The 19,967-nt window shown below is 54.8% G+C and overlaps 8 protein-coding genes across 8 annotated transcripts; 6 read left to right on the forward strand and 2 right to left on the reverse strand.

Moving 5' to 3' along the window:
- Positions 1-879: 879 nt before the first annotated feature.
- Positions 880-3,735, forward strand: BU26DRAFT_1103 (purine transporter). The gene is made up of 9 exons (XM_033819394.1): positions 880-1,393; positions 1,447-1,536; positions 1,582-1,684; positions 1,739-1,832; positions 1,896-2,247; positions 2,327-2,436; positions 2,487-2,967; positions 3,016-3,247; positions 3,301-3,735. The coding sequence occupies exons 1-9, from the start codon at positions 1,301-1,303 to the stop codon at positions 3,525-3,527; spliced, it is 1,782 nt and encodes a 593-aa protein (XP_033690522.1). The 5' UTR covers positions 880-1,300; the 3' UTR covers positions 3,528-3,735.
- Positions 3,736-4,552: 817 nt separating this feature from the next.
- On the forward strand, positions 4,553-5,629 carry BU26DRAFT_1346 (uncharacterized protein). Its single transcript, XM_033819711.1, has one exon. It carries the CDS (start codon positions 4,684-4,686, stop codon positions 5,329-5,331), a length of 648 nt encoding a protein of 215 aa, XP_033690523.1. The 5' UTR covers positions 4,553-4,683; the 3' UTR covers positions 5,332-5,629.
- On the forward strand, positions 5,595-6,817 carry BU26DRAFT_1351 (uncharacterized protein). Its single transcript, XM_033819734.1, has 3 exons — positions 5,595-6,052; positions 6,106-6,526; positions 6,580-6,817. Exons 1-3 carry the CDS (start codon positions 5,857-5,859, stop codon positions 6,701-6,703), a joined length of 741 nt encoding a protein of 246 aa, XP_033690524.1. The 5' UTR covers positions 5,595-5,856; the 3' UTR covers positions 6,704-6,817.
- A 2,456-nt stretch (positions 6,818-9,273) lies between these two features.
- Positions 9,274-10,818, reverse strand: BU26DRAFT_1410 (Phosphoenolpyruvate/pyruvate domain-containing protein). Its single transcript, XM_033819818.1, has 5 exons — positions 10,776-10,818; positions 10,300-10,728; positions 10,158-10,245; positions 10,010-10,102; positions 9,274-9,962 (listed from the first exon to the last, which is right to left on the reverse strand). The coding sequence occupies exons 2-5, from the start codon at positions 10,483-10,485 to the stop codon at positions 9,400-9,402; spliced, it is 930 nt and encodes a 309-aa protein (XP_033690525.1). The 5' UTR covers positions 10,486-10,728; positions 10,776-10,818; the 3' UTR covers positions 9,274-9,399.
- BU26DRAFT_414929 (uncharacterized protein) lies at positions 10,615-10,970 on the reverse strand (the record flags this gene model as incomplete). Its single annotated transcript, XM_033823093.1, has 2 exons — positions 10,615-10,728; positions 10,776-10,970. 2 exons carry the CDS (start codon positions 10,968-10,970, stop codon positions 10,615-10,617), a joined length of 309 nt encoding a protein of 102 aa, XP_033690526.1.
- Positions 10,834-12,792, forward strand: BU26DRAFT_512497 (CORD and CS domain-containing protein). The gene is made up of 3 exons (XM_033827391.1): positions 10,834-11,354; positions 11,447-11,972; positions 12,040-12,792. The coding sequence occupies exons 1-3, from the start codon at positions 11,249-11,251 to the stop codon at positions 12,350-12,352; spliced, it is 945 nt and encodes a 314-aa protein (XP_033690527.1). The 5' UTR covers positions 10,834-11,248; the 3' UTR covers positions 12,353-12,792.
- Positions 12,793-15,436: 2,644 nt separating this feature from the next.
- Positions 15,437-17,102, forward strand: BU26DRAFT_1364 (uncharacterized protein). Its single transcript, XM_033819753.1, has one exon. It carries the CDS (start codon positions 15,681-15,683, stop codon positions 16,947-16,949), a length of 1,269 nt encoding a protein of 422 aa, XP_033690528.1. The 5' UTR covers positions 15,437-15,680; the 3' UTR covers positions 16,950-17,102.
- Positions 17,103-19,852, forward strand: BU26DRAFT_1363 (uncharacterized protein). The gene has a single exon (XM_033819752.1). It carries the CDS (start codon positions 17,256-17,258, stop codon positions 19,617-19,619), a length of 2,364 nt encoding a protein of 787 aa, XP_033690529.1. The 5' UTR covers positions 17,103-17,255; the 3' UTR covers positions 19,620-19,852.
- The last annotated feature ends 115 nt before the right edge of the window (positions 19,853-19,967 follow it).

Here is a 19,967-nt window from a genome sequence, read left to right on the forward strand (position 1 = left end):
GCAGCACCTAAGGCGCGAATTGTCGCACACCCCGTTCGTGGCTTTATTGGCCTATGAAAGGATGCGCAAACGCCTACAAAATCTAGGACATGGGCAGGCTAGTACCGCGCGACCTGCCGTGCCACGATGCAAGGAGAGGGATCCTAGCGCGTGGGGCCTGCGGAACTCTCCACTTCACTAAAGTTTCAGCCTACACGTGGACTCGGCGGTGGGAGTCGTGCAGATAGACTCGAATCGACAAAAGCCTTTGTCGAAAAAGTAACTGCACAGGTCGTACGACATCAAGTCGGTGGCTAGCATGTCGAACGCCGCACCTATCCATGTCTCTGCCCGAAGTCGCCATGGGTTCAATAGCACAATTCTTGCGGTGATGTGCAGATGCTCCGCGGTTGTGAGGTCAGGTGTACTGCACGGAGTCACGCATTTGGTGCGGCCTGACGCCGCCAGTCGTGCCTAAGGCGCAGAGGCACGCCCTAGTGGAACGATCTGTTTGGTGTTTTCAGGGTTCACGTCTGCAGAGAGAACTACCGGCCATCACATTCCCCCCTTCACAAAACAAACAGAGAGCGGAAGCTGACGAAGCCGCTGCGGCGTGGGCCAGGCCTGTCCGACCATCACACCCCGGCTTCGGCGAGATCCCGGGTTCGCCGTTTCGCGAGGACGCACGTCCTGCGGGGGCTTGATTTCGCCGTGGATCAGCGCCATAATTGGCTGAGATCGGCACCGGCTGTTCCTGCGCAGTGGTTGCGAGCAAGGTTCACGCGGAGCGACCCCTGACTCGCTACCCGCCGCCACCAAACAACGCCTCTCCACTCTCGATCAGAAGGTCCGCGCTCAGGAAGGAAAATCTCCACCCCGTCACACCGGAAGCACCTGCAGGCCGCCGACATGGAATGGCGTCGTAACACGTTGATTATTCGCAGGCGACGGATCTGTCAGGTACGATTTGACAGCTCGCCAGGGCCGCGCTCTTCTGTCCGCTTCTCAAGGCTGGCTACTGCCTGCAGCATCTCCACCCGCTGTGCATCCTCTTCGTGTATTTGAAAGGTCGAGAGCTCGCTTTCTTTTCTTGTTTTCAGCTTCCTAAGGCACATACTTGCATAGCCTAATACCTGTCACCGCGCGTTGACTGCTTCAGTTCCAAGGTCCCATCCACGGGGCGCTGCATGTTTGTTGCAACCGCCTGGAAAGGATTATATATCCAGTCTTTCAAGCCAAATCGTTCCCTGAAGCCCTCTTCGTTCCATTCTTAGTTCCACGAAAAGCTTGAACTCTCCTCGTTTGCTCTTTCAACGACACCATGAACGCAGCTCGCAGGACGGTCGACAATTTCAATGGCGCAGTGGGCGCGTCTACCTTTGGACGCATCTTCCGCCTCGAAGGCTGCGGTCATGTACGTTTCGCCCTCTAAGCACCCCAGAAACCACCGTGCTAACATGGATCAAGGAGAAAGAAATCAAGAACACCAAATTCACCACTGAGATCCGTGCCGGATTAACGACATTCTTTACTATGGCCTACATCATTGCCGTCAATGTGCGTATTCCTGTACCTCTATTGAGTCGTACCTAATTTCAAAAGGCCTCGATTCTATCTGACACGGGCGGTAACTGTGTCTGCACCGACCCCGCCGGTAAAGACCCCTTATGCCAGAACAACGCGGACTACGCCGTGTGTGTCCAGGGTAAATTGTTCTCCCCATACTCACTATCAGCAGCACATACTAACCGCGTTCCAGACTTGAATCGATCCTTGATTACTGCAACTGCCGCCATTGCTGGTTTCAGCTCCTTCATGTTTGGTTTCGTCACGAACATGCCGGTTTGCCTTGCGTACGCACGCCCTGCTTAATCCTCCCTCTATGTCTCTACAACCCTTGCTGATCCTCCCCACAGACCCGGTATGGGCTTGAATGCATATTTTGCCTACCAAATCGTTGGCTTTCACGGCAGCGGGCTTGTTTCATACAGCCTTGCGCTCACCGCCGTCTTCGTGGAAGGTTTCGTCTTCATCTTCCTATCGTTGATCGGCATGCGCCAGTGGCTCGTGAAGGTCATCCCGGTTTCTTTGAAGATCGCAAGCGCTTGTGGTATTGGGCTGTTTCTTTCTGAGATCGGTCTAAGCTACTCTGCAGGAATCGGCGCGATCACTGGCTCCACGGCCACTCCTCTCGAGATCGCTGGCTGCCCACAACAGTATCTAGATGAGAATGGCTTCTGTGCGAGCCACAAGATGACTTCCCCAACCGTAAGTTGAAGCACCTCACGCTACTGCAGGTTAAATTGGCCGCAGCACCCCGCACGCATGCTAATCGGCTGAATTACAGATGTGGATTGGTATCTTTTGCGGTGGCATACTAACAGCATACCTCATGATCTACAAAGTCAAGAGTGCTATGATTGCCGGCATCGCTCTTGTCTCTATCATGTCGTGGCCGTAAGTGAAGCAGGCAGGCTGAAGTGCTTCCACCACTGACCTGCATGCAGACGAGGAACATCCTTCACGTATTTCCCACATACGCCCATTGGCGACGACCGCTGGAACTTCTTCAAGAAAGTTGCCGAATTCCACCCTATCAAGGACACGCTCAACGTGCTGGACTGGGATGTTTCCAAGGATCCCTCCCACTTCGTACTCGCTCTTTTCACCTTCCTTTACGTGGATATCATTGACTGCACGGCTACGCTGTACAGCATGGCGCGCTTCTCCGGGGTGGTAGACCCTGATACTGGGGACTTCCCCAGGTCGACACTCGCTTACTGCACTGACGCTTTCTGCATCTCGGTCGGAGCTCTGTTTGGCTGCTCACCAGTCACTGCCTTCATCGAGTCCGGAGCTGGCATTGCCGAGGGTGGCAAGACAGGCTTGACGGCTATGACTTGCGGTGCCTGCTTCTTCATTTCTATGTTCTTTGCTCCTATCTTTGCATCCATCCCTCCTTGGGCCACAGGATGCACCCTCATACTTGTGAGTCCCCCAGCACGACTCTGCAGACAGCTTCTAACGGCGGTGCAGGTGGGTTGCTTGATGATGCAACAAGTGAGCATGATCAACTGGCGCTACATTGGCGATTCTGTCCCCGCTTTCGTCACGGTCATGTTCATTCCGTTTGGTTACAGCGCTGCCTATGGCCTCATTGCCGGCCTCATGGTGTATACAGCCCTAAACGGGCTGATCTACCTCACGAAGATGATCTCTCGTGGCCGCATCGTTCCACAAGACGAGGATCACCGCGAGTACTGGACAAGTAAGCGTTCAACCTGGAAGCGATCATCAATGCCGAGTTAATAGTTTCTGTAGTCAAGCCACACGGGAAGCTTCCTTGGTTCATCACCGCCACTCAAGCTGTCGCTTCCCACTTTGGGCACGGAAGCAGCCATGTTCCAAAGCAAGACGCCGCATCCACCAAGAGCGGTGAGTCGCAGGAGCGGTTCCGTTCTGGCTCGAAGAGCTCCAATCAAGAGCTGGATACGGTAGTGGTTATTCCAAGAGACCCGCGCGACGAGAAGGTGCTTCGGAAACTGTGAACAGGGAGTGTGCGGTAATGATAAGGGTACTATTCCTGTTCCTGGAGGGGGTGTCGGTGCTTCTTTTCCCAGGCGGGGCCGACAAGATGTATTACTTGAGGGGCTCAGCGGCTAAGTTGATGGCCTCTGCAGCGCTGTATTTTTATCACTGCCATCCGTTAATAGCGCGACCACCAACGGAGTTTCTTTCGGTTGAATACAACAGTCACTTCTATTCTTCGCCACGGCGCTTCATGCACAGCTTGCATCCCGCTCTTCGGCTGTTCGCCATGCCTCGCTCCCGGACGATTGTCCCGTGAATTACATGCTCGACGTGCATGCCTGATTCAAGGTTTCGACTACGGCAAATGTCGCGAGCCCGCTAATCTGCCTCAGCACATGCTGGCATGACTGTGCGGCGTCTGAAACTTAGTTGTCCCAGACTTTTTGGACGGCGGGAGCTGGTTAGAAGCGGGGGAGACGAGTTCTCTCAACCCCACCTTTTCCAAGCTTCCGTGTCTGCGAGGCTGGACGGGTGAATTTCGGCGTCACGTGGTCACTTATCTGCATCTTTGTCACGCCGTCCCTGGCCCGATCTGAAACACGCCAGAACTAGGGTGTGAAGGGCGGCGATGACTGCATGTTGGGGTGCGGGCCAGAGTCAGGTTTATCCACGCCCCTGTTGATCAGGAGCGCTAAAATGATTTGCATGCGGGGGTCTGGTGCGGAAACTTTCTCCTCTGCGAGCCCATCACCATCACCATCTCTCCCGCCCCGCCGCCGACGCTAAGCTTCCACCGCGTCTCACGCGGGCCTGTACGAGTAATGGCACCAAGTCACATACGGTGCCGAGGCTACCCTCATGTTGTGCAGCTCTGCTGACATGCAATCACAGTGAATGGAAAACGCAGTAATCCAACGATCCGTGATCTCGCACCTATATCCAAGTGCCCGTAAATTCCAGCGAGGTCGACGTGCCTTATTCATCCTCATCCAGGACCCGATCGAAGTGCTTCGCCGTGTCACCAGCCCGAGCCTCAGCCTGCTGCCGATCGCGGACATGGACCCACTTCCAAAATGCAGCAACACCGTTATCCCTCGGATTTTTCACAATTGTTCCACGCCGTTTCCATGACAGCCAACGAGAAGATGGCTCCATTGTTAGCATGCAGTTCGAATGCCGCGCGTCCGAACCCTAACGCGGCTCCCTGACAGCGATACGTTGACCCCGAATGGACGACATAATCAGCAGACAGTAAAGGCAACAGATTGTGTCTCTACTTCAAAGTGCACTCTATCGCCTCGAAAACCACCAAATTTTGCAGCATCCCTCCTTGACGGCTTTGCTGGGGCCGCCGATGCTAGTCCAGTGGTTTCGCTACGTCTTATGGCTTTGAACTCACATGCTAAGCGGCTGCTTCACGGCATCGAAGCCAAGCGGACGGGAAAGATCACAGCTCAACGGCCACGCATCAGCGCAGCAGACCGACTATCCCCACTTAGCAGCCGTTCCGTACCACCACGTCGTAGTCATCCTGACTCAATCCGGACAACTGCCTTCGAGATTCCTTCCTCTTTTCAAGGTCATATGACAGTTCAAGCTCTCCAAATCAATCCGGGTGCATTTGTATCACACCGGGACTTGGGCCGTTCTAGCCTTGCCCCCGATGAGGTTATTTTCGGTACGTCGTACAGGCTTTGGGCGACCTTCCAGAACGCTACGCCTTGCAGCCGCCACCTCGGAACCACTGGCGTACCTTCCATGTCGGCTCTGCCGCTCCAGGAAGGCGCAGTCTGTGTTCTCGGACGGCGTTACGCAGAGTAACGTTGTGCTACAGATTCGCGAGGACGCCGAAAGCAAGGAGCGGTGAGAATGCTGGCTGAGCCCCTCGTCCTCCTCATAACGACGCCGGCCTCACGCGCTTCGCGGTCCTACGGAACTTCTTCTAGATCCGATATGTAAGGCATAGCCGGGCTGAACGAGATATCTCCTTCTAAGCTCTGACACATCTGTTCGGTGCTTGGTACCTCTTCCAGCCGCGGTCTCATCGCCTAATCGAACCATTGTTCATTCCGCTGCTTGCTCAAGGCGCAATAGGGCAGATAGCATGGCTCGGCCATGAGCTAAGTCCGCAACAGATGGGCTAGAGGACCACGTTCTTGTGGTTGTTTCTTGCCCCAGAATGTGAGAGATATAGACCGCATTGCCAGAGCGCTGGGTCTGGGCATGGCGGTGGATGGGATGATGGTCGCCTACAAAAGCCCGGTGGCTCATCTGCAGGGAGCGTGCGAGATATAGGGATGGTTCCTCTCAGTACTGCGTCGGGAGCTCCTCCGAACAGCCCGCGTCATGATGCCACCTACACAAGAGACGAAGCACGTTGCTTGCGCGCGATGCAGAGACAGGAAGGTTAAGTGCGATGGAGGAAGGCCGAGCTGCCGCCGGTGCCAGAAGAATCGGGCTCGTTGTCAATACATCAAAGGCCGGAAGCAACAGGCTAAGAATGAGTGGATACATCTTCTGCGGACGTTCAGCTTTCAACCAGGTACGAACTTCGCTATTGCTTCAACGCTGTAGCATGCTAACCATTATCACTAGGCAAAGCCCACGTTACTCGCAATCCAGCACCACGGTCATCGCAGCCATCGTATTCCCAACCCACGAGTATCTGTCATGCAGGCTGCAGTACACCGAGCCGTCTTTTCGCCGAAGGCGCCGCTGCCACCCTCAACAACTCTAGTATTGCGGACGCTAGCAACTCTTTCAGCAGCTATGGAAGCACCGCAGATGAATGGAACACTGCCTGCACAGCACCTACTACCGATACCGACCTCCTGAACCCGAGGCTTTTCACCTTCAACTCAATGCCAACGCTCTGCAATACCAACTACACCTCAGAACTGCTTACCACAAACGGCCAGGTGCCAATTCAGATGGGAATTTCTCCTCTGCGGCCCAACACCCCGGTGTCTCAGACTTCAGACGCTACCTCATCTCCCTATGACGCCTTCCAGGACCAGTAAGTAGCACTCATGTGCCTCGACGAAGACCAACAGCCTAACACAAAGATAGGTCTTACTCCTATAACGACGAATTTTGGAATACAGAAAGCTCTTCGGACGCTCTATACTGGGGCCGCGAAGCCTCCAGTTACCCGCACAGGAGCCAATACTCTTGCTACGCATCGACACCCTAGTTCTTGATGCTTTCATTTTCAAGCTGTATCCGGCTTCCTATCCTTTTGCTTTATCTCGGGGCTCCATGAGGTATTTTCTGCTAGTTGGATACCCTGCAGGTTTGGTACGGCGCGGTCGGGATGGATCCAGTAGGCCTGCATATACATAAACCGTCGACGCGTTCGGTCCGTAGTCTCTCCTTTCGACGAATGGCGTCTTAAGCTGCCTCTGAAGGTCCTTTCTCTAGTCATCGCTTCCACGCAATCGCCTCTAATCTGCTTACAAACACGTGACGATACAATGTCCTTCCCCCCACCCCTCTTCCCCGCGAGGGGACCAAAGACGCTCCTGAAGGCTCACCGGTAGCGCAATATACTAGCTCCCTTTCGTTTCTCGTCAATAATGATCGTGTCGATGCGCAAATTCAATGCATTCTTGTTCACGGGTCGCTCCTCGCAGATGGAGCAAAAGACAAGGAGTTGCAAGACTCGCCGTTAAGGCTCCTGCCTTTACTCCTACGCTTGCGATGCGTATGGTTCACTGGGTTGCCATTTCCGATTCGCTCCTGTTGTCGTTGCTAAGACTCGACAGAATATCTCGAATCGTCTCTTTCCGATTACCCATCCAGAGGAGCTTCGCTTCCAGGAAGCAGCTCAAAAGCTCGAACATGAGGTCACGCTTTTCGTGTGTGCGCGCCGAGGTCTTGGGTGATACGTGCATACGTTACACCTTAAATCTGCTTCTCCATAAGATTACATGTCTGGGAGCGCTTCGAGTGGGCATTCTCAATGTCTTGGAAATTCCAAGACATGGTCGGCCAATATATGCCACGTTTTGATGACATAACTTCAAAGGATATCGCAAGAGTCTATGCCAGAATCCGGGGTTGAAAGACTTGCGTTTGGACTGCATGCAGCGATAGAAAGAGGACATGCACTGGAGAGAATAGGGGAGGGTATGCATTGTCCCAGGCCGTTGACTCTTCGATGCAACCTGCAATTTTCGGAAAGCGCTTGAGATGCCAATATGAGCTAGGCCGACCCGAGCAGCCTTTCCGCCGTCACTGAGCCCCCGTAGAGGAGGTTACGCAACGCCTCGCTGGACGCTGTTCCACTTCGCAGTCACTGCGCCTCGATGCGAACCACATCTTCTCGCACCATCAACAGGTCCGGGCGCACCAGTTTTGAGCCGATATTAGGCCGACCATCTCTTCTTTGACCAGCCTCTCCGACCTGTCACACTTAGGGTTTCGCCCAGAGAACCTCTCAGCTTTGGAACAGAGCAGTTCAGGGGTGCAACTCCTCCTCTTCCGCCTTTCCCACGAGATCGCCCGTGTGGGCAGCACATGCATTCTTTAGGGTCTAGTCTCTTCGAAGCTACATGGACGTTCTTCCCTTGCCTCAGTACCTTGAGTTTCTGCAACGGGCATGCCTTCAGCTTGACTGGCTCGCAGTCGACGCTCTTCTCTTCCATCTCGATGATGACAATGAGCGCAAAGAAAGGGTATGCGCTCCCATCTCTGGTCACACACTCTCTCCGCTTCAAGACTCCATACAGCGTACTATACTCTAAGAGCAACTCAATGCGCAGACTATCCTGCAGCTACATGATGGACAGCCTCAAGGCCTAGACTCGATCTTCATGTCTGTCTCGTTTCCACACCACCCGTCACTTACGCCTCGTTGTCAGCAGCGTACCTCTTGTAACTTGGACCTTCAGCCTACACGTCAGGATGCGACAGCCGCATATGATGGGCACGGGTAGCCCATGGATTCTTGTATGAGCTGGCAAGGGCAAATCATGTAGGCTAGAAGGGCGGGAAACAGCTCCATGGGAGGTATTAGAATCCAGCGACTCTAAAGTCCTTGAGAAAACCGAGAGAAGAGACCTGGATAACAAAGAGAGCTTTCTAGATCGGTGGGAGCGATTGGACAGGGACGGATTTATCGTGCTGGTTGGATGGCCGTAGATGCAGCAGGAGCTCAATATAACCATTTTTCGTATCCCTTCATCCCTTCCTCTATCCGGTCACTATCTCTATTTAATGGTGAACAGACGCTGGCGAAGTAGAGAGCATGACGTCCCATATCGACTTTCATAGGTTTACGAAAGGCCCCGAGGTACTTTATGGTATCTCAAAACACCTCGTATTTTAGATCCAAAAGAGCACTTCCTTCATATTCCTATGTCTACCTGTATAGGGAAAAGAAGAGCCACAAATTCTAATGAACATAGATGCTCGGACTGTAGCACGTCAGAACTGAGCAATAACTTCCAAAAAAAAAACCCCCCCCAAAAAATGAAAACCAGAAAGCATAAACGAAGGAAATCGACCAGCTACCGACACAACCGGCAGCCCTCCATTGGAGTAATATTCGAGGAAAATAATATAGCATATATACGACAAGTTCGCGAAGTGATGTCGGGTGAAGGTGTCGAGAGCGGGCACAAGCGGTCACGGTGACTGCTCAACGCTGCCGCCTTGACCTTATTTTGCTCTCTTCTTTCTGATTCCGGCATATAAAAGCCGGCCTGATCATACCGGAGATGGTGGAAAGGAAAGATTGGCCTTGAAACCCTTCCCACTGCGCACCGCGTCGCTAAAGAAGGCTGTCTCCCTTTCCCACTGCATTCCTTATATAGATCAAACCACTAAGCGCTAGCTTATGAAAAATGGGTCTTTTTTTCTATCCAATGCACATTATGAGCGGAACCGCTACCGGCCATCATACCCCGACCCCTTCTGTCCGTCACCCTTGCCACTCGCAACAGCAAGTGTCTGGCTGAAATACGCCGGAATAGCAATCATATCCGCAGCAATGCTGATCATATCGAACCCGCTGTCCGCACACTCCTTGGCTTGCTCTCCGCTCGTGCAGTAGATACCCACCTTCTTCCCTTCCGCATGCGCCGCCTCCTTGATCTTCGTGATTGCTTGCTTCAGCTCTTCGTGCATCTCTCCCAGGACAGGTCGTCCGATGTTGTTTCCGAGATCGAAGGGCCCAATTAGGAGGCAGTCTACGCCGGGGATGGCTGCAATCTCGCGGACGGATTCGAGCGCGGATTTGGTCTCTATCTGAACGATTGTGATAAGGGATGAGTTGGCGTTTTGTAGATAGTGGGTTAAAGGCTCGTTGGTGAAGGTTTGAGGGCTAAAGGGAGAGCCGAAGCCGCGGTGGCCTTCTGGAGGGAATTTCGTTGAGGCGATAAGGCGCTTTGCGTCGTGGACGGTGTATATTAGCGGGACAACAATGCCGTGGGCGCCGGCGTCAAGGGCTCCTGAAAGGCATTAGGGGAAGACAAAAAGGGATACAGGTAGAACACACTTTTGACCATCCACGCTTCGTTGGCCGCGATGCGGACCAGGGGACTGACGCCCGTGGCTGCAATTGCTGCTACAGCTTCGTGCATTTGGCCATCTGGCACATTCGTTAGGATGGTTGTCCATTGATTAGGCTTGAGTAAGCTATCTACCGTCAACGTTGCCGTGCTCGCAGTCGACGCATATCCAATCAACGCCTGAGCGAGCGATTGCACGAGAGTGGTTTGTTCCAGGGAGCATCTGCACTTGAGTCAGCATTTGCGGCATGCAAGTCCGGTATGGAGGATGCGGTACCTGCCATGCCCCGAAGCTCGGCCCGCCTTTCTTGAAAGCTTTGTATATCCTGCTCGCTTCCTGAAGAGAATTCATGTTCCTGCTGCGAATTGAGGTCGACTGAGGAGTAAGAAAGTGTCTTGAAAGGGAGACGGATGTTCTGCCTAGAGGAAACACGTTTCTAAGCACCCGACGCGACATCGTCATAGCTGTTCGGAGAGAAGGCCAGATACCCCTCCCCCGATGTCTCTCCAACGCAGGAGCTACCCCGCCTACACGGCGCTAAACCTGGAGCTCCGGCCGTCGTGTAGCCTTCCCCCCGAGGTCATCGGACGCCTATGTCCGTTCGGCTTCGTCCATGAGCCTCATGACGTCTTCTTCCTTGAATCGATGCATAAGCTTCAGGGCGGAAGTCGTCGTTGCTGAAGAGTCGGCTTTATCGACGTGGATCTGACGTCTCAGCATGTCGGATGCAGACACTTGATGCTGGGGCTTACCACGGGTGTGTCGAACTCATACACATTCTTCCACTTCTCCTGCCCCAGCTCCATAACGTTGATCTCGTCGTACTTGAAATTCCTCTTCGCCTTCACGTTCCGGACCACCGATTTCGCTGTATCACATAATCCGCACGGACTCCTGGTGAAGAAGGTGATCCGACACTGCAGCAGCCTGGACGTCGCGCGATACATCTTCGAACCACAACAGCGTCGGTGAATATGCAGCACAAGACAAGCCTCGGAGATGATTGGTGAAAGGGGGAGTGCAAGTAGGCAGCTCACCGCCTGCAGAAAGCCTTCTTTTCTGCCGCGCTCGGACCCTATGACATGCCCGCTACTCCGCGACTTCCAGAATATTCGGCCGCTGGGAGAAATCGCCAGGCACAAACACGCGACTCAATCAGACCGTATTCCTCCGCTCGTTCAGCTTGCTCGACATCGTTATACTGCTCTGACAGCCGGGTTGAGCTATGGCGAAGAAGTGCGTGCACAAAGGCTGCGGCAAAGAGTATGAGGATGAGAACGAGGAGTGCGTGTACCATCCCGGTCCACCAGTCTTCCACGAGGGACAGAAAGGTACTCAACTTTCCTTCAATTGGCTGTGCGCTACCAACAGGGTGCTCTGCCCCGGCTTCCTCTACTCTATGCTAACCAAATCCCCTTACCAGGCTGGAAATGCTGCAAACCCCGCGTCCTCACCTTCGACGAGTTCCTCAACATCGAGCCCTGCACCATAGGCAAACACTCCGAAGTCGACGACACACCTCAACCCGAAAAGGTCGAAGCACCCGACATCCCCAACGATACAAATGTCTCGCTCGGCAGCTTAGAGGCTTCGCTTCCGGCGCCTGTTCCCCGCCTTCCCACACAAGCGGCCGTCGAGCGACCCGCAGCCTCACCCGCGCCGCCCGAATCCGAGGATGACGATCCGAGTCTGGAGCTCAAGGAAGGTATGTCATGTAGGCGGCGCGGATGCGGGGAAATGTATACGGGTGGGCCGAGAGAAGACGAGAAGTGCGTTCATCATCCCGGCGCACCCATCTTCCACGAGGGGTCGAAGGGTTGGAGTTGCTGCAAGAGGAGGGTGCTGGAGTTTGACCAGTTCATGAATATAGAAGGATGCAGGACGAAGGATCGGCATCTGTTCGTGGGCAGTGGGAAGAAGGCGTCAGAGGAGAAGCTGGAAACCGTGAGGTAAGCATTCTGCGGCACCCTACCCGACCTCTTGTATAGGCGATTGGGGATGCTAATGCATTAGCAGGCACGACTACTACCAAACCGCAACCTCCGTAATCGCTTCGCTCTATCTCAAGAAAATCGATAAAGAGACTGCGACCGTCGAGTTCCACTCCGAACACGTCAACCTCGACCTGCGGACGACGGACAGCAAGCGCTACGCAGCCGACTTCCCACTATTCGGGTCTATTAAGCCCAACGAGAGCAAGTACAGGATTCTGGGTACGAAGCTGGAGTTGACGCTGGCGAAGGCTGATGCTACAACCTGGCCGGTGTTGAGATCAGACGATAAGCTCACGGGTGAGATGATCCAGGTTGGGAGGGCAGGTCGGGTATGAAGACCTTGACATCGCATCCGGAGCGAAGGGTGGTTGGATGTAGTTCAAGATACCATTTCAAAACAAGAATCCATTTCCATGACTTCACGTTTGCTATGTTCGGCTCTACCTCTAATTCGAGAGGCAGCAACACAATCTTCCTTCGCCCGGCGCAAGTGAGGGCAACATAGCTTGGGTTTGTTCCTGCATGCTTCTAAACTACGGACGAACCTCTCTATTTGGCGGTGGATAGAGAAATGGCCACCACTTCGACCGCAGAGCAGATGAACACTATCAAGACCTCCTGTCGTCTACATGGCCCTGTATGATAGGGCTTGCAGACCTGACTTACATGATTTGATCGAAGACGGGCAATGAAATGAAGCGCATTTCCAACCCCTTCGCACTTCAGCGTAGAGACTCTCTACCCTGAAAGACCCCAGTGTTAGGCATCCGCCAACACATTTCCCTTGAACTGTCATCATGCTCGTGGCTATTAACACTCCACGTGGGGATGTTGCGGCACAGGATGGCTCCTTTGTTATGCAGACGAGGACGCTCCATAGAATCTTCTGTGCTCTGCATAAGCATTGGTGCAGCCGTGCGAAGAAGCGCCGTAATACGTCAGCAACTTGAAAGCAGTAACATCCTGTCGATTATACTTATGTGCGTCTGATAGACGTGCATGGCTAGTAGGGACCGGAGTTGTGATCTTTACCTGCTGTACAGACAGCTGCCTATTCGGGAGTGGACGCTATCGTGGGGTCGGATAATCGTATAGTATGTCTCGGGAATCACTGCTGGTTCCCAGCGACGATGTTATAAGATCAACGCTTGTCGGGTGGTATTAGGGAGGTATTGTGCTTTTAGGTTGTGGGTAGTCGAGATGTCTAATATGAGGATCGGCGAGCTGTCCTCGGCATCGCTGTGGCGCTCGGTACCTGAAGCAGACCAGTCAGCATTGTAATGCTGTGGGTGGATTGTTCCTATTGGTAGCATTCAATGACTCTAGGGATTAAATTTGGGACCATGCCTAGAATGGGGGTTGTACGCGGTAGGCGTGGTTCGGCCGGAAATTATCAGCTGTATCGTTAAAGCTATGAGAGCTGGTCGTAAAACTCCATGCGTTGACTGCAATATCATTTCCGACGTAGCGAAGGAAAACATGAAGAGATGAAGGACTCGGGGTGGCATTTGGAGGATCGCCGGACCCCGGACCCCTTCCGGTACGGGGCATCTGAAACGTGATATTTCAGCTTGCGCATCCAATCACATACTCGTACACAAATATGGGCGTTGAGGTACGGACAGCTTGAGGGCGTGTCCGGAGCGGAGCGTACCGGCATCAAAGGGAGCAGGCCACAAGTTCTTCGGAGTGTTTTTGTACACCACGTGTATAGTGTCGTACGGCAACGATTCAAAATCGGCGATTGCTTAGAGTTTGCTGCCTCGATGGCATGCCTTGAGGGGAGGGATTGCGTACAAAGCGGAGTGCAAGGGCGCGAGATGATGGTTCCGGCGGCTCAGCAAGGGAAGCCTTTAGAGGGCGATCCGGCTATTACCATCCTCCAGAAATACGCTGTTGGTATGTTCCACCACAGATGATGGCAAGTCGTAGCGCGAGGTAAGGCTGAGGAGGCTGATGGTGGCCCAGTGCTGTGAACCATTCTGACCTAAGGCGTCCGAGATCTGTGAGGCTGAGGGGCGAGACCAGCGGCGTCCATTCGTGAGATCGTCAGCGCCCAAGTCGGCCCGGAACGGGACACCCGCCCGCGGCCTAACAACGGCATTTTGCTGAGGAGTTACACAAGGAGGATGATCGGACCTAGTATATTAAATACGGTGTTGGTCTAGGATGTGGTCAGCACGACGCTCCCAGTTTAGAATTTACCTACTATCTTTGGACAAGAGGTACTCAGGCGATGTTAAGCACGGCCAAAGTATCATTGATAGTGTGTCTCCTAGGAAACTACCTAGCTTTTACACGTGGCGCGGCCGATGGGTCGTCTCTCCAGTAGCATGGACGGGTTGGTTTGTGACCTGCGTAACTTGACGTAAGTCGACATGTAGCCTCGCTCTTCAGCGACTGACGGGAACACAAATCTACCAATCGCAGGCCTGGTGGTACACGTAGTGGAAAAGCAGCTATGGGTCGAAGGGAGCTTGACGGGCACCTCTTTGACAGCCTACCGTAGTTGCCACGCTGAGCAACGCTTCCTCCAGCGCTAGAAGCGGGTGGTCCTCAGGGTGGCGTAAGCTCCATCGCTGGTCTGCACCGCAAATGTCGGTAGGGCCGAACGTCGCGGGCTTATTGCAAAGTTCGCGACGAGGAATCCCGTAGTCACAAAACGAAGCGTCAGGCGTGGATCCTTCCTTCGCCCACCGTAATAACTACTCTCCCAAAGTGACAAGCAAGAAGTTCTGCCATCGGTGGCACTTGCCGAGGTGGTGGTTCGGTAGGTTGACGATGTGCAAGGATGCTGCTACGAGCTGGAGGTCTAGTTGGTCGACTGATAGAGGGCGTCGGTCCATATACCGCAGATGCGATTCTCCCCCTGTTGTCGAGTAGTTGGACCTTGAAGGACAGCGTTGAACGCATGGGATTGGGCGATAAGACCGTTACGGCAAGGCAAAATCATCCATGGCGATTGACCGCATAACGAAACACACGATAGAACTGGAAACTGAAACAGGCGTCATTTTGTTCTAGGCCGGGCCCCGCATATCGAAACGTGGAGCCCTCGTGCTCGCGCATAAAGGAACAGGTGGGTTCTGGAAACGCAATGCTTGGAGGAAGAAAATGGAAGCATAAAAAAAGACCATGCAGGTAAGAAGCGAGATGGAGAAGCTATTCTTGACATGTCGGGAAGAGCGGCATGGGTTGAGCTTCTCCTTGGATTCCACGGCGAAGGGAATACCTACTGTACTGTGGTACTGGATCAAGCAACGCGGCCGGCGTGACAGCGGTTTGGAATTTGGAAACGCTCGCTTCTCGCGATGGCGTCCCCATGGGCTTGGATTGAGCGGGCGACACCTAAGCTCGGCGGGGTCAGACTCAGATTGATGGGGGTGCAATATCGGAAGGGCAGCACTGGAGCCGACAATTGCCCTTCTGGAATGTATCAGGCTGACGTCGCGATATTAGAGTCCGGCGCGGACTGCTTTTGGCGGTGCACCTGGCCGTGTTGCAAATGAAAATAGCTGCGGTGCGACGAAGGCGGTGGTCGCGAGGGTAAATAGGAATAGGATGGCTGCAAGAGCGGTGCAGATAGCTGGGAAGAGGCAGCGGGGTGCTTGATACGTCGACACTTTGACGGCCGGTGGGGTGGTCGAATGGGATGGGTGGAGGATGCGTGTTGGTATGACTAAGGAAGGAGCGAACCAGGATGGCCCAATCAGACGCGTGTTGGTCCGTTTCAGGCGTCGGTACACCCGCTCTGCAGCCCTGGACCTCTCCGCAGGCCGCCTCGCAGACCACCCGGCAAGGCGAGCGCGCGGCTCCAGCGCGGTGATGCGAACGCAAAGGGTGCGAATCAACGGCGCGAAAGGAAATTGTGCGAGCGTGATGAGGCGTGACGACATGGCCGACCACAGCCAGCGGCGGCTCGCGACGAAAGCGGAGGACGAGATGGTGAAGACACGACGCCATCACACCAGGAGCCCGCCCGGCGCAGTGAGTGGTCTGGCGAAGATTCGTGAGGGCAGGAGCCTGGAGGAGCGCAGACGGGATATGATGAGGGAACCCCTGCGCTCCCAGTCACGGCAAAGTTTCACGACGAAAACAAACGCTCATACATGCCTCTTTGGATGTGCGCACACGCGGCCGGCTCGCCCACGGCCTCGTCCAGCTGCGCCGTACTCTCCGTCTGCCGGCGTCGCACACAGCTGCTGGAGCCGCAGCGCGATGCTGCTTCTCGCTGCAGCAGAAGCCACCTGGGCGGGCGATACTGTACACCTGGGCCGTAGAGGGCAGCTAGCACAGAACAGGGGCGGGAGCGGTGGCTGGCGTATAGCGACCCTGGCGACAGGGACGCCGCCGCCGATTGGCCCGTTTCACCGCCTGCCCCTGAGCGCAGCGGCCGTGCAGCTTCGCCGTCGCTCGTGCCGTGCACCGACTAGCCCGTTTGGCTGCCTCCCCCCCAGTCGCTTGCCCGTCCCTGCCCGTCCCTGCCCTTGCTCAGGGCCCTTCCCGTGGCCGCCGGACCTCCTTCGCTCACACTCGCGGCCTCTCCTCCCAGCCCTCGCCCACGAGAGCCTGAACAGCCTCAATTCACCGGCGCTCCACATCCGCACACCGCTGTGCTGTGCTGCTTCCTCTCCTTTACCTGTCCGCTGGCACGCCTCACCCGCCTCTTTGACAGAGTCTTCCCCCGTCGCTCTCTGTGCTAGTGCCTGGCTACGCTGTCTCGACCTGGACCTGCCTCTGGAGTCGCTGTCTGAGCCACCGTCGCTCTTGAAAACCGTCTTCGATTCGAGTAGGTCGCGCTTTCTCGCCTTCGCCGCCTCTCCACTTACGCCTGTCGACCCAGACTGCCCTTTCGACTTGCTCGCGCGCGACCCGACCGTGTTGCCTCCCATTGTCGTGCTCGCCGACCGTCGGGCAGCTGAAGCAAACTAGACACGCTGCGCTCCAGCCGCTTCCAAAGTTTGTCCGCACCGGAGTACCTTCCAAGGTTGAACGAGACTTCTAGAGCTCGCGTCCGTCGCTCTTCGAACACAGGCGCCCGCTGCTGGAGGGAGCCGACCATTGACATTCACTCGAGAATACCCCCCACGACCCCACGGCCACTCGTCATGACCTTTCAATCCAAATACTAGTCCATTGACCATCGCTCCTCCTCGGTTCTTGGGTTAGTAGCTCGAGTAACACGCACCTTCGTTTGCTCCATCGCCAGCCGGACTCTCCTGTCGATCTCTTCCTGTTATGGGCCTGCCAGAACCCATCTTCCCGCTGAGCGGTCACTGCTCGGCCGTCCACGATGGCACGCTCTACGTGTATTCGCCCGCTGGGTTCCAGTCACTGGACCTCTCGCAAGGCGCAAAGTGGGAGGCATTACCAATGGACATCTCGTTGACCGGCGCGCAGTGTGTCAAGGCGGTACCTGGAGGAGATGCGAACGCTGCTATGCTGTATGTGGTGGGAGGATCGGTAAACGAGACGGCGTCAACGTGGGACTACCCTGGATTGATGCATTATTCTTTCGTGCAGAAAAAGTGGGACTGGGTGCGGCCGGAATCTTGGGTCACGCAAAACCGACAGAACCACGCTGCCGTCTATCTAAACGACTCGCAATCCCTCCTTGTCTACTCCGGGTCGCAGACAACGGGCGAAAATGGGCCCTCATCATCGACCTTCCTCATCTCCACGGTGCCTCCCTACAACGTGAGGAGTTCACCATCTGCGGACGCACCACCCGGCGTTAAACCGCTGCTCATGCCCTGGGATTCGAACCATGCAGTGATGATCGGAGGCAGTGCTACGAATACCGCCGTGTTCACGTTCGGTGCGGACGAGGGTTGGCTAAATCTGGGCGTCGACCTCACGCAGCCCATCACTAATCAAGATGCGGTTCAGTGCACGCTGGTTGCAGGAGACGATGGGAGCAAGGTCTTGGAAATGTATGACATGAGCGTGTCGCCTAACAAGGTCACCCGCATTGCTCTTCTGAACCAGGGTGGTACTGTGGCGGCTCCGGGAACGACTGTTGGCGAGAAGGCGAAGCGACTGACCATTCAGGACTTCCCAGACTACAATGGGACCTTTGCTCCAACTGCCACTCGAACGGGCTACTCTATTGCCCAGGGCGAAAACGGCTATGCCGTCGTGACAGGAGGGAGCGAGGAGGACCCATTATGCATTTTCGACCAACACGACAATGCTTGGATCAACGCTACGGAGCTATTTTCTGGAAAGCAGCAGCAGTCCGTCCTCAAACCGACCTCTTCAGCTACAGGAACACCCACCAACGTCCCGGCATCTACTTTACCCAGCGCATCGTCTTCGGCTTCTTCCACCGCAGCTGCCACAGCTGCTGGCCCTGTCAACAACAAGGACAGGATGCTGACAGTACTGGGTGCAACGCTGGGAGCAATCTTTGGCATTGCTGCAATTCTCATCCTCCTCCTGTTCTGCTTGAAGTACAAGAAATCAAAGAACAAGACGCAGCAATCCGGGTACATCGAAAAAGATCGCTTAAGTTTTGCGGACCGAGGCGCCGAGTTCATGAGCGAAGCTGGGGGAGCGGTTGGACCCAAGTTCTCATCATCGATGAATGCATCACAAACATCGCTAGCAATCGTGAGCGGCCGAGTAGCAACTGGACATAAGAGGGGCGTGGCGAGTGATGCCAGCACTGCCGGATTGGTTAAGAAGACCAGCCCGCTGGGATACTCGGAACCAGTCGAAATGTCGAAATTTGACTTGAAGCCTGTGCCGGTTCAGGAGAAGATGGTTCGTCAGAACTCTGGTCGCATACCGACCCAACCTCGCGCACCGAACATCGGTCGAAGCCGCAGCTCTGGATGGAGTCGCTACTTCGCGAATAATGAAGCCACGAATCTAGCACACATGCCTTCCAATCGGTCAACGTTCGCGTCTGAGCGGACGAGCACCGGCAGTCAGTCAATGTACACCGATTCACGAATGTACAGCCAGCCATCGCAAACGGTCCCTCCGCTTGAGATTCCGAACACCAAATTCGATGGACAGCGCATCAGTAAAGTAGTCACCGGGAGTCCAACACTGGGTACCTCGCAGGAGACCTTGCCCCTTCAGCCGATGCAGGCGGAACTGGCACGGGCAAACTCGAATGGAAGCACCCGCTCCGGCATCAGTCACGACGACCACTATCTCAGAGAACCCGTGGAGAGCTGGACACCTGTAGGTGACAATGGTCATCATGACCGTCCTCCAAGCAGCAACTACACTGGCAGCATCGTTATCGACAATTATCGAGATGGTGCTAGCTCTTACTATGCCGATGGCGCTAGTTCATTCTACCCGAAGAGCAACTACAGCTCGTTCTATCCTGGCCAACCAAAGCTCGGCGCACCCGAAGGTCGGGAGAGCACCGTCACAGTCTTCCCGGGCGGTAACCCAGCAAGCAATCCACCAGCTGGCCAACCACAGACCAACCTCAACTCGTTCTACCCTGCGCCACCACGGCTTGGGGGACCCCCCGAAGATCGTGAGAGTACGGTGACGGTATTCCCACGTGGCACCGCAGACAATGCACCTAAGAACGGACAGCAAGACATGTCTTGGTTAAACCTGGGCGCCGGGAAATGAATAGCCACGCCTTTGGGATGATTTAAACGCTCTCTAATCGGCGATGCGCCGAGGGGTCGTAATTCCCTTTTTCTTCCAACTATCGGCGGTTTTCTGCATACGGTCCGGAACGCGCAAAAGCCCAATGAGTCTTCATTTCATGGCCATCTCTCAACATCCTTCGCCGGATCTTTTTTTCTCATCAGCGTCATGCATGCATGCTAGCGGCCGGCGTCCGAATCTTCTGCCATTTTGCCTCCTTTGCTGGATCTTTCTGGAGCATCTCGTGCGCGCCTTAGCCCGCGCCCATATTTCTCATGTCCCTTCTCTTATTCTCTCCCTTTCTTTTGTACGCCGCATCATCGAAGC

Source organism: Trematosphaeria pertusa (assembly GCF_010094035.1).
Source record: "Trematosphaeria pertusa strain CBS 122368 unplaced genomic scaffold BU26scaffold_1, whole genome shotgun sequence".
In the NCBI taxonomy this organism is placed as follows: domain Eukaryota; kingdom Fungi; phylum Ascomycota; class Dothideomycetes; order Pleosporales; family Trematosphaeriaceae; genus Trematosphaeria; species Trematosphaeria pertusa.